Source organism: Tachypleus tridentatus, chromosome 9 (genome assembly GCF_004210375.1).
Source record: "Tachypleus tridentatus isolate NWPU-2018 chromosome 9, ASM421037v1, whole genome shotgun sequence".
Classification (NCBI taxonomy): Eukaryota; Metazoa; Arthropoda; class Merostomata; order Xiphosura; family Limulidae; genus Tachypleus; species Tachypleus tridentatus.
This window is the reverse complement of record NC_134833.1, coordinates 145,457,976-145,471,281: the sequence shown is the minus strand read 5'-3', so window position 1 is coordinate 145,471,281 and position 13,306 is coordinate 145,457,976. Positions and strand designations below refer to the sequence as shown.

General features: G+C 35.6%; 2 protein-coding genes across 2 annotated transcripts; both read left to right on the top strand.

Annotated features, from left to right (window-relative positions):
• Window positions 1–7,149: 7,149 nt before the first annotated feature.
• LOC143227516 (protein FAM200C-like) lies at window positions 7,150–8,406 on the top strand. The gene has a single exon (XM_076458957.1). The coding sequence runs from the start codon at window positions 7,150–7,152 to the stop codon at window positions 8,404–8,406; it is 1,257 nt and encodes a 418-aa protein (XP_076315072.1).
• Window positions 8,407–8,500: 94 nt separating this feature from the next.
• LOC143227515 (protein FAM200C-like) lies at window positions 8,501–8,875 on the top strand. The gene has a single exon (XM_076458956.1). The coding sequence runs from the start codon at window positions 8,501–8,503 to the stop codon at window positions 8,873–8,875; it is 375 nt and encodes a 124-aa protein (XP_076315071.1).
• Window positions 8,876–13,306: the final 4,431 nt, after the last annotated feature.

Sequence of the window (13,306 nt, the reverse complement as noted above, 5' to 3'; positions counted from 1 at the left end):
CAATGGCGTCGCCGGATCGAGCTCACAGGAGTATACGCTTGAGAGTAATATTTTCTAATTTCTCTGCTCTGTTCAATCTGTTGTGATGAAAATTTTATTTAATCTTACATTACGTACAAGACGTACGTAGATTCTGTGATAGTGATTGCACGCCTTGCGTGTATACTTAGGCCTACTGACTGATACTTACGAACTATCACTTTGATCGAAAGGCTTAGAAGCACGCCTATATTAAAGTTGTAAATTTCGGCTACTGAAAAAAGCCTACATCTAGGCATATTATGTAATTCGATTGGTAAGAACACGAAAATCGCAAGAACAAACACACAATATGTAGGCCTATGATGCAATAAAACAATTCAACAGACAAAACTGTAGGGGTGATCATTATATGCACCACACACCCTACCTAAAATAAAGGTGGGATGTATACCCCATCCCACCAGGATCTACGCCCCTGTCCAATTTGGCAAACTCTCTGTATACATGATAAGTATTGCTGACAGTTAATGATTCAATAAAGAACATGAACATTGGACAGTACATGTTGTCATCATTTCTGTGATCAAAATGCTACATACAAAGCTAGTTTTACTTTATGTAATACTATTCAGTAACAAACAATTAACAATCACAAAATAAACAAACAAGTATTACGACTATAGTTTTGGAAGCGTGTGTTTAGGACACCAGTGAACATCGGTCAAGTTCCTTTCAGCTATCACCTGTCCAGCAGAGTCTAGAAAGAACAAGCAATGCATTCCAAATGCCTGGTAGCACAGTAAAGTGCCCCAAATCAAAATTACGGTTTGTATCAAGAGCAGTTCAGTTTGTAAGTTTGGCCTTTCACCTTGGTATAGCTTGTCTAAAAGTAGGGGAACACTTTCATGGTTTATGACGCTTAAATATACGGCACTGCTAATATAGTTTTTTTCCCTAATTTGTATAGTAAAATAAGCATGTTTTATTTCACCAATCATCAATAACTGTCCATATTTCTACCTGTTGCTAATTATCTCATCCAGTCAATATTAAAAGTGTGTCGATAAAAAGATAAACAAAAGCATACTTACTTTTGAGATCCCGAGAGCACTCAATCCATAGGACTTGTGTATCTGGGAGACATTTCTGTAACTTCTCAGTATACATTACAAATATATCTGCTGACAGTTCTTAAAGTTATATTTATAAATTACATCAACAAAGATATAATCAAACCTTCAGAGTTAGCAGTCGTGAAAGTTGAGTGCTTGTTGCAAGGAGAGAACTTAAAATTCTACTGTATGATAAACAAAGGTTTGTTGTATGTATTATAGTTATTTTGATAATTGTCTGGATTTAGGATACCAAAGTGGGAATTTTTTATTGGTTTTTGTTTAAAATTAGAACAAATTGATGATGAAAGACCATTATAAAGTAATCTATATTGACTCTTTTAAAGTTAGAACAAACTGATGACAAAGAGCGTTATAAGACCATCCTCTATTGTCTCTGAAGTTAAAACAAATTGACGATAGTTGAAGGTTGTAACATCTCCATTATCTCTCTAAATCTTAATTATAGTTAACGACACATCTTTTTTCAGTAAACTTATGCTTTCAATCTTTACTTTGTTCCACAGATTTGTTTGATAATACTGCTACCCTTACCCTTATTCTTCTGCGGTGATAAGCGAACGTGGACTAAGTAGAACCAGTTGCTTTTTCTGAAAAAGCACATTTATGTAAGCCTTCAAAGTGTTATTTTAAAATACCTTAAGATACACAAAGAACAATACAGTTTTGAAGGATGCGTTTTGATTTCCAGTGTCTTACTAAAATATTTTCATCTTTATTGAAAGTGTATCTAATTGGTTAGCATTTTGAGTCTCGAGTTATTTTATTTACAGGACTGGATATGTAAAACTATATTATTTCTCAAAATGTACGAGTATAAATTGTATGTTCATAAAATGTCTCCTACTACATTCCAGGATCACAGTCTCTGTTTTCAGTGAGGATGCCATGTTCAAACGTTACTACTTGACAGGTTGTGGTAAGTATTTGAAAATAATACGAATCTTATTTTATTTATTCGTTGTACCTTGCTATTATGGGTTTAGTTTTAAACCTTAGCTACTTGACATCTTTAATTAACTGGTACTATATTAACTACTTAATTTAACTCTTGTTACATGGAGCTTAAACATCATACAACTATTGTTTAAGCAGTTTCAACATCATTATTATTACCATTTTGTTTTCATCCATGTGTGTGTGTGTGTGTGTTTATCACAAATATTTCTCGAAAACAGTTGGGTAGATTTGAACGAAAGATAGTATACACTTGGACTATGACCCAACTTTGAAATGATTAATATTTGGAGGGCCGATGTCAAAGGTAACAGCGAGTTCACGAAAAAAATCATAATTGTTACCATGAAGTCCGATTTTGTACACTACTTTTGTTTTATATCTTATACAAAAACGAACGGATTTGTTAAAACTTTGTAATCATACGTGGAATATTATTACCTATTGTTCGTTGATGTTCATAACGACAAACATTCAGACACATTTTCATATGTTTTAAGGACCAAATATGGTCAACGCCATTCAGGTACTGGTATTATTATTTAAAAAATCAATATTGTTTTATTAATCACGGAATTAAAGGTATTGCGTTGAGCAGGTTACAAAATCGTAATTTAGAATGCACTTGATTACTGATAAATTTAACGCCATCGTTGTGTATCGCTTAAAACATCCTGTAATTATCAATCTGATTTAGAAACATTGTTGTAGAGCAGCACTTGGTTGAGTGAGGCCTGTTTCTTAGAAAAATAACGTTATTTAAACAAACCTGTTTCTTTTATAAACAATACCAAACATGGAAACGTACCAATTGTCGAAATTAATATAAAACAGTACACTGAATATTTGGTTTGCGAGTTATTTTTATACGTTTGGTAAGCATTATAATGTTTTGTTTTTTTAATTAGAAGCCTTGACTTATACCATTTCTTTCCAACTTGAGAATAAAAAAGATTGTTTGGTCTCAGTTGTTAAGAATAACGATATGGATGTTAGATAGATATAAAATTAAGAAAAAATAGATATATGAAGTTCAGATAGCAAGACGATTAAAAATAGAGATGGGGATGTGAAGCAAGGTAAGATATTACAAAATGGAGATGTGAGGAACAAATGTTTAGGAAAAGCTGTAATAATTGTATTAAAGTGTGTGAACGAAAGTTTTGGTTTTAAAGCGAAGTTTAATAGTTTGTTTGAGAAGGAATAGAAATACAGACCGATACACGTTTGGTTATGTATGTACATTAGGGGTATCAACAGTGAATTACAGTAGCTGTAGATTCATCTTTCTTTTATTACAATGGAAGAAGCTTTTACGTGGTGCTGTTAATGAAGTTTCTTAAACCAAGGAAAATTTCCGAAATACCAGTTCGTAAACAGCGATAAAGAACTGTACAATTTTAATTTATACACATGAAACAAAAGTTACATATGAGCTAATGACTCCACAATATTTCACTAAACAGAGTTCATAGTTCTAGTTAATGACCTTCCGTTGGAGAGACCGTGGTAGCGCCTTCGCCAGCCTCCCGACACCGACGTTCTACACCTTCCGTTGGAGAGATCGTGGTAGCGCCTTCGCAAGCCTCCCGACGCCGACGTTCTACACCTTCGTTGAGAGAGTGGTTGCGCCTTCGCCAGCCTCCCGACGCCGACGTTCTACACCTTCCGTTGGAGAGACCGTGCGCGCTTCGCCAACTCCGACATCGTCACCCTTTCGAGAGACCGTGGTAGCGCCTCGCCAGCCTCCTGACGCCGACGTTCTGTATCCTTCGTCATTTGATTATCGTCCGTAACGAATACATTGGATATAGATGAGTCTCTAGGGTAAAATGCAATGACGCGAGGTTAAAATATAAAACAAAATTACTAAAACAATCTTACACTCCATTATTACGAAATTCTAAAATACGTATAGAATAACTAAAACCATAAACCTCTCATTCTTCTCATCTGCTGGTATTTATACAACTCGTCTTTGATAAATTCTAAGAGCTCTGAAATTGCGCATGCTCATAAATATCCCGTAGAGAGAACAGTCCGTATGCATTGTATGATAGAGAGAGATACATATGTTCCTTACTATTTGCATATTGGGAATATTCTCTAAACAGTATTATAATTATCGTTGAATGCGCTATGTAATGGATGGCACGGACACTAGTTTTAAAGTAACACAAAACTCATCTAGATTTTCTGATCCACATGCCATGAAAGGTACATATAGTGTCTTACCTACCGTAATCGCTCTTTTATAAGAAAGATACACTTTCTATTAACTTATAGAGCGAAATCGTATACATGAGCTTTGACCATTATGTTTATTATAATACTATCTTAAAGTCTGGAATCTATTAAATACATTTTACAACCAACTAATCCTCGTATACCATCTTACAAAAATAGTAAACAAACATATACAAGAAAAAACCAAATCATAATTCAGTCGACAAGTAAAACTGGCTACTGAACTTAAAAAAGAAAAACAAAAGGATTGAAACTGACAAAACATAGGGACCCATATTTTATATTCATAAAATATTGTAAATTATTCATAAAAGAAATATTTTAAGGTTACCTGATTGAAAACTATAATGATTCTAATGAAATTCCGATATAGCTATACAGAAAGTAGGTAAGTTCGTAATATCAGTCTGATTTTAGATTCAGTGAAGCAGAAAGGATTTCAAACACTTTTAATGTTATGTAATTAATAATGTATGTTCCATTATTATTAATTACTCCTTGCCAACGATTCACAAGCTTCTTCCATAAAATTGTTGGGGTTTGGAGGAAAAGAATGTAGAGAGGGTAGTTTTGAGATGTTTATGTGTTCCAAGCTCTTTTCTATCAAGATAGTTCTGCAAACTTCAGAAGAGATGAGAATCAGATGGAGCAAATTCTGGAGAATAAGAGGAATGATGGAAATTTTAACCAGTCTAGCTCTTCGATCTTTGCAGATGTAATCCTTGTTGTATGGGGCCGTGCATTATCCTGGTGTAACACAACACCTTTAAGATTGACAAAAGTAGGCTTCTTATCTTTCAGTGCAACATTGAAGCGCACGAACTGTTTTGACAATAGAAGTCTGAAGTAATCCTTGGATTGAGTGGCACCAACTCAAAGTAGATCACACCAACGATATCCCACCAAATGCTTAACAAGACTTTCCTAGAGTCTAACTCCATTTTGGGCTGTGCTTTTAGCCATTTACCTCCACTGATCCGTTATCTGCGGCATTTAGAAACTGCTATAAAATATCAATTTTTTCACATCCAGTCACTAACATGTCCAAAAACGGTGAGTTACGTTGACGAGAAGACAGATAAGTACAAATGTCCACTCTTGTTCTAAGGTTGGCTTCTGTCAAATCATGGGAACCTACGTTTTAAGAGTTGACACTTTTCCAAGTTGTTGCAGATGACGGTGAACTGTTGAATAGGTTGAATTAAGCTTCTGTGCTAGTTCTCCAACTGTAACAGCACAATCTTCATCAAGTGCACCAGCAGAACGTCAGGAAATAAACAGGACGACCTGAACGTGGCGCATCACTTAAGGTGTAGACACATCCATCTTCATGATAGTTTATTTTATTAATGATCTGAAAAGTGGAGTTGGTTTAGGTTCTTCCATTTGTCTGGACAGGTGTATACATGTCTTAGTATGTATTGTAGTCATTACAACCTTCTAAAAAGAAAGAAATAGTGATTCCCTTCTGTATTAAATTTTGGGGCATTACTATTGGGATAACCTGATATAAATGAATTATTTTCCTTCTGAAGTGTTCAGTATTCGGTGAAGTGGCATGTCCTTTTATATCTCTGTCTGTTTTGATTCCATTTTTTAAGTTTATTTGCTAGTTCTACCTAGCTTTTGTGTTTAGTGATTTTTCGTATTTGTTTAGGTTAAATACTGAGTACAATATTTTGTAGGTTAGGTATTTTAAACATAATTTACGGGACATAAAATGCAAGCTCACATTATTTAGAGCTGTAATTTTTATTCTAGAAAAATATGATACCGGACTTAAGTGTTGTAAGTCCAAAAATTTACTTACCTAACCGAGGGACAATTACACATTGGACAAATTCGTGTGATATATAAAATTGAATGGCACAAATTGTGTTATTCTAGTTGAGAACAAGCGTAAGACACTACCAACATACATGTATTTGAAACTATAAATATAGTCATAATGAAAATATCTTTAATTCACTAAAGCAGTGGAGTTCGTTGAGTCAGTCTCAGGTGTTTGGCGAAGGTCAAAACACGCACACTGTGTGTGTGTCCATTCCGTTCATTCCACTCGTATGATTCGTGACGCCATGCCCACTTGGTTTGTTTGTTTGTTTCTTTAGAATTTCACACAAAGCTACGGGAGGCTATCTGTGCTAGCCGTCCCTAATTTAGCAGTGTATGCCTTGAGCAGGGTTCTTAACCAGGGTGCGAAGATGATTCCCAAGGGGTGCGAGGATGCCCATGAATAATTAAAGCAAATCCAAATTTTTACATAAGAGTATGCTTTATATTTCTCCTAAGAAGAAACATTTTTGCTTCAGCAGTGTTCCGAGATAAAGTTAAACCTAAACCTGATTTCCTAATGAAGTGGTAAAGTTGCATCAGATTCCAATACAGGGTAAACAAACGGGTATGTCATTTGATAGACGAGGAAGGGACGCATACAGGACACGTGTGCAACACGGAGAGAGAGGAGGTTATCATCACGTCTCAGTCCACACCACCCATCCGTGCCATCAACACGTGAGTTATGGTTTCCCTGTTTCAATGTTATTTTTTTTCTGATGCATAACAGTAGGGTGGAAGATTGGTTATGTATTATTTCAGATTTTGCTTTCTACACATTTATTTAAATGAGCGATGGGTTGTTTACATAACATACATTATCACTGTAGCAGTGTAGCCGTTACAATATTTTCATAGAATGTATTGTCATGCCTACAAATCTACTGATTAAACCAGGTATTTCAGTCTCTCCATGACATATTTTAGAGATAATTCATAAAAAAAAGAAAACACCTACACATGAATGTGTTTCTTTTCCAGATTTGTCTGCAGTATGTCGAAGAAACGAAAGTGGAATGACGAATATGTCAAGTTTGGTTTCACCTGTACTACAGAGAAAGATGGGACACAACGTCCACAGTGTATCCTGTGCAGCACACTCTTCTCCAATGCGAACTTGAAGCCATCAAAGCTTGATGAACATTTCCAGAACAAACATGGTGGCAGGGATGCAGGAAATGACATTGTGACATTAAGGGTCAAAAGAGCTAGGTTTGATCAGGTTGGCACATTGCCGACTTATGGATTTTCGCCAACAGAGAAACCTTTACTGAGTGCTTCTTATGAAGTTGCATACCAGATTGCTAAATCAAAGAAACCCCATACAATTGGTGAGGAACTGATCAAGCCATGTGCCCTTGAAATGGCAAAGATTGTTCTCCGCAAGGAAGCTGAGAAGAAACTCCAACAAGTGTCTTTGTCAAATGATGTAATCCATAACCGAATCATCGACATGAGTGTTGACATCCTGGAACAAGTTGTAGCTGACATCAAGGCTAGTCCAGTTAAGATTAGCCTACAAGTGGATGAATCAACAGATGTATCCAACTGTTGTCAGCTATTGGCAGTAGTTCGTTACGTGAAGGAGAAAAGTGGAAGAAAGTTTCCTTTTTTCTGTCAGTCCTTAAAGACAACTGCACAAGCTATAGATGTGCTTAACAAAATACAAGAATTTTTCTCAAGAAACGAACTTCACCTTGACAAAATTGGTTCAATATGTACAGATGGTGCACCAGCAATGCTGGGCAATCGTTCTGGGTTTGCTGCATTAATGAGGAAAGAAGTTCCTAATCTGAAAATCACTCACTGCTTTCTTCATCGTCACTCTCTTACAGCAAAGACATTGCCCCCAGATCTCAAGAAAACTCTGGATATTTGTGTCAAGGTTGTAAACTTTATTCGCAGCCGAGCTTTGAATCATCGATTGTTTCAGTCACATTGTGAGGAAATGGGTCAGGAACACACTGCTCTTTTGTACCACACTGAAGTGAGGTGGTTGTCACGTGGTTGTGTGCTGTTTCGCGTGTTTGAACTGAGAGGAGAAATTCATCAGTTTCTCCGTGAAAGGGTACAAGAACTGGCTATATATTTCAAAGAACCTAGTTTTGTTCAGATGCTTGCCTATTTGGCTGATGTGTTTTTAGCTCTCAATGAACTCAATCTCTCTCTGCAAGGAAGGGGACTCAACATTGTGACTGCAAGCGCGAAATTGGCTGCATTCAAAGAAAAACTTGTCTTGTGGATCTTGTGAAGATGGGGAATTTGGCAAATTTCCCTGCCTGGAAGAGACAGTCACAGAAAATTCTACCCTGCATCCAGACTTTGTTGCAAAAGTTGTTGAACATATGCAGATGCTGCGTACTTCATTTGAGGGTTACTTCTCGTGTGGAGAGCTGCAAACCTATGACAACTGGATCCTGAATCCTTTCATGCAGAATTTGGAAGATGTCAGCGGCATCAAGGAAGATCTCATCGACCTTAGACACAATCGTGAAATCCAAACGGAGTTCACCAATAGTCAACTGGAACACTTCTGGGCTTCTCAGCTGCAAGCATACCCTGCATTAGCGAAGAAAGCTCTTGAAGTGCTGGTACCATTTACAACTACTTACTTGTGTGAACAAGGATTTTCTTGTCTACTTCAGATTCAAACAAAATGCAGAAATCGGCTGAATTCTGAACATGACATGCGAGTGGCACTCAGTACAAAGACGCCATGATTTGATGCCATCATAGAAAAAAAACAGCAGCAACGAAGTCACTACGTTTACTGTGCATTACAGGCTAAATAAAAACATCATTAACAAAATTGAAATTAATTTTTCATTATGTACCCTGAATTTTTGTCTTGAAAAAAGGTATGCTGTATGTATGAAGATTTAAAAAAATTTTGATTACATCAACTTTGTATTTTAGCTTTTTTATATTTAAGTTTCCAGGGTGCGAGAAATGATTACAGATTTGAAAGGGGTGCAAACACTGAAAAAGGTTAAGAACCACTGGCCTGGAGGGAAGGCAACTAGTCATCACCACCCACCGCCAACTCTTGGGCTACTCTTTTACCAACGAATAGTGGGATTGACCGTAACATTATAACGCCCCCACGGCTGGGAGGGCGAGCATGTTTGGCGCGACCGGGATGCGAACCCTCGATCCTCAGATTACGAGTCGCACGCCTTAACACACTAGGCCATACTGGGCCTGCCCACTTGGCCATCATTGGCTGCGGCTGATCACGTCACATCACTTGGCCTTAATATCTGTGCTGCAGAAAACTTCGAGCGCTTAGTAGTCGATCTGTGACTGCAGTAATCCTGCGTCAGTTTTTATTTTTTCCTAAACTTTCGATCTTGTGCGTAATAGTGCCCTGAAGCACCGCATTTTCAAAGAGCTATGTAATCAAATGGGCTCTGAATTTGAGGTACTTCTGTGCCTTTCTAACGATCGGTGGTTATCCCAGAAAAAGGTACTGAATCGTGTTTTTGCCATGCGTGTGGAATTAGCACTGTTTTAGCGCGAGCACCAACATTGTCATGTGGATTGCTTCGAAAATCTGAGTACACTCTAATTTTGGCGTACGTTACCGATATCTTCAATGCTTTCAGTCATCTCAATCAACAGATGCGGGGTGGTGGGGTCAACATCATCGAAGCGGAAAACACCTGAAGGTTTTAAAAAAAGCTACCATTATGGAAACGACGAACATAGAATGATAACTTTGCAAACTTTCCCCTGTTGGACGACTGCATAAGTAAGATCGAAGATGTCTCTGAAGAAGATGTTTCTGTTCTCGGGGAACTGAAGTAATCGATTTCCATGCACTCAGATGAGCTTATTTCCTTACATGAGAGTCATATCCAGCATGTGTGAGACAGCCGTTCACGTTTAATGTTGCGAATAGTGTTTAGTGTTTACCTCGATGAAATCATTGAACTTCAGCAGAGCCAGGTTCAACAGAAACATTTCAGAACAACAACGCTCCCAACGTTCTGGTGTCACAAAATCGTAGCGTACCCTCTTGTTGCTAAGAAAGCCCTTGAGATACTCATACCGTTTGTTTTAACATATCTTTGCGAGCAAACCTTTTCGAGGATGGTAGACATAAATACCAAGAAAAGGAACATACTTTGTTGCGAAAATGATATGAGAGTGGCACTTGCCAAGGTGAAGCCGCGCATTTCTGAACTTGTCTCTGAGAGGCAACAGCAAAAGTCACATTGATTTGCAGTAAATATTCATTGAGTTATATTTTGTTTTGTGTGAAATTCATGTTTTGTTGGTTTTGTTCTTTGAGCACAGTGATATTATGTGGAACTGATGCATGGCTCATTTTGTGCACTAGTAAAATATCTACTTATGTTTTGAATTTGAAAAATCATATTTTATTTTTTCAATTACGAAGGGTTTACTGAAACTTCCGGGGCTCAGTACCTCAAACAAGGTTAAGAACCACTGCACTAAAGTAAGTACACATTTATCTCTGAGGTTTAGGAAACGTTCGAATTACGAAATATTATAGACCCTCAATTGTAACCTCCTAGTACTTAACCATAGACCGTCAACAATACTGAATTTACGTGTCTCAGAAGTAGTTTAGAAGATGCAATTAAATTAGGAACAATGAAATGGTTTATTGTTTTAACAGTTTGTGTGTGGATATGGAAAATGTTAAATGCACAGTTTGTGAAGAAAATCTCATGTCAAATAATGAGCATATTTCATGTAAGGATTTGTGTAAAGGCTGTTATATCAATGTCATTTTAAAACGTGCAGGAATAAACAACTTAATAGATATACAAACCAAATCAACTAGAAAAGTTGTGGAAGAAATCATGAGAGTATGGATACTGACAGCATTTAATAATCATTTCATGGAATTCGTTATGAAAACTTTATAAAAATATAAATAAACTCACGTCTTACATATCGTAAATGTATATTTATCATACCAATACTTCATTATTACAGCTACTTTAGAAGCTATCGATACCCAAGTTCACTGATTTAGTTGAATCTGATCTGGAACACTCTTATTCGTAAATAGAACCTTGATAAATGTGTTTTTCAAAGCTCAACGTCATAAAAACATGTGGATATGTCATTAACGTTTCTAAAAAAAGAGAGTAACTTATGTATTTGTTTACTTTAAATTAAATGTTTTTGGATCCAAAACTAATATTTCAGTTTTAAACATCAATTAGTTTGTAAATATTCTTCAACATACAGTGTAGCTTCAGTTGTTTTCTGAATCTTTAGTTTTCTTGAACCGCAGAATAAAAAATGAAAACTTTCACATTTACAGCGTGTAACTATGTTATCAAATTTTTCGATCCCTAAAAGGATATGCAGCGTAGCTTTCAAAAAACTTTATTTTATGAATCTGTCTATTTGGTTAAATTTTTTTAAATTTTTTTTATCATTATTTCGTATTGGTTAGAGACGCAGTTTGGTTAGATTCAGTAAAGTTTAGAACAGTGATGGAATTCAAATATTCTAATAACCGGTTATACGTCGCGTTACACACCACATGTTTGTGTGATTAAAATAACAACAACAATATCTTACTCAAATAATTTATTCAGCATGATTTAAATATTTCAAATTGCCATTTGATTATCATGAAAATTTTTATTCCCTCCACGCTTGAACCCGTTGTGATCAGCTGTGTGTATTTTCATAGCCAAATTTGAACTGGAAAAGTGGGATTCTGTGAAACCAGTGGGAGGCCAATCAAATCAATTGTTATCAGGTTTGCCACATTTTCAACTGTAAGGCGACTTCTTTCATCTGAATATATAATATTCATTATTGAAAACCCTTTTTCTGCTTCTGCGGAACTAAGAATACCACTATTGATAATATTTTTAGCCTTTTGTACAGTTCTTGAAATCTCATGGTTATGGTGATTTCGAAGGACATTTTTCACATAGTCACATAAATCATTAATGCTGATTTCGTGATGAAAGAACTTACTGAATTCATACAATTTGTCATATGCGTCTTCCCAACGCAACAACTTTATCAGTACTCCAAAAATCTGGTTCAAGTATGTTTACCAGTTCATGAATTTTATTGTCATTTTCTTGTGCATTATTTGTTAATTTTAAGCGATCATAATTCATAATATTTCTCATCGCCATTCGAGTTTGATCATACATATATGGTATCACCAGAGATACCGAGTGTATTTTCAAGGTGTGTGTGTGTTGTTGCATAGACAGCCACACTAGGTTTTTCGTGTGTACAAACCCATGATTATAGGTTTCTAGTGCCTTATACTTACTTCTGTTCCAATGTGAATTATGTAGATTCAGATAATAAATATTCATGTTGCTGGAGTTACAATTCCAATGGTGATCTGCAAGCTACCCAACTCTTTAATGAAATGTAATAGTGGCAGATGTTGATGTATAGGAGACAGTAAACTACATTTCCAATTATTAACATCATGATGACAGATTCGACACCAACCAGCATTCATGACAGTCAGATGAATTTTAAAGCTATAAACTTAAGCTACATGCTAAGAACTTAAGTATTTGTTCTATTAAAAAACAGATGACAAAAAGAGAATTATTTGTGAGTGGAGACAAAGAGAAGAAATTCCTCTAGGTTTCATAAAACTTCCATTGTTTCATTAAAGGGATAAAGTTAATAAAGACTCGATAGATCTATTTTAGAAAAAAATTTTGCACCAAATATTTATAATTTTATGAAACAGGTTTCGTGTAGTTTTTATAAAAAAATTCATTTGAATTACAACCATCTGTATAAAATATAATAGTGTTATATTCTATAATATTTCCCTTATTCATTTATAAAATTATTTCTAGAATTGTCGAGATTTGTTTCAAAACTCTATAATACATATTGGTAATGAAAGTACCAAAGAGTTTTGAACAATATTAATCTTGAGTATATCACTTTCGCACGAAATTATTTTTTCAAACTTTCTTAATTAAAACGTGTAAATTCTTTAGATCTTGAGTTTTGAAGAGTAAAACTCATTGTTTGGTATTATTTGTGTTGAATTTCTCAACCCTGATTTTTACTTTTAAATTGTATTTTAAAACGTGGGTAATCACTGGAATTTATAAATTCAACCTGGTAAAACTGATGCCGCAGAACCTTTATGTAGCAATTTATTTTAT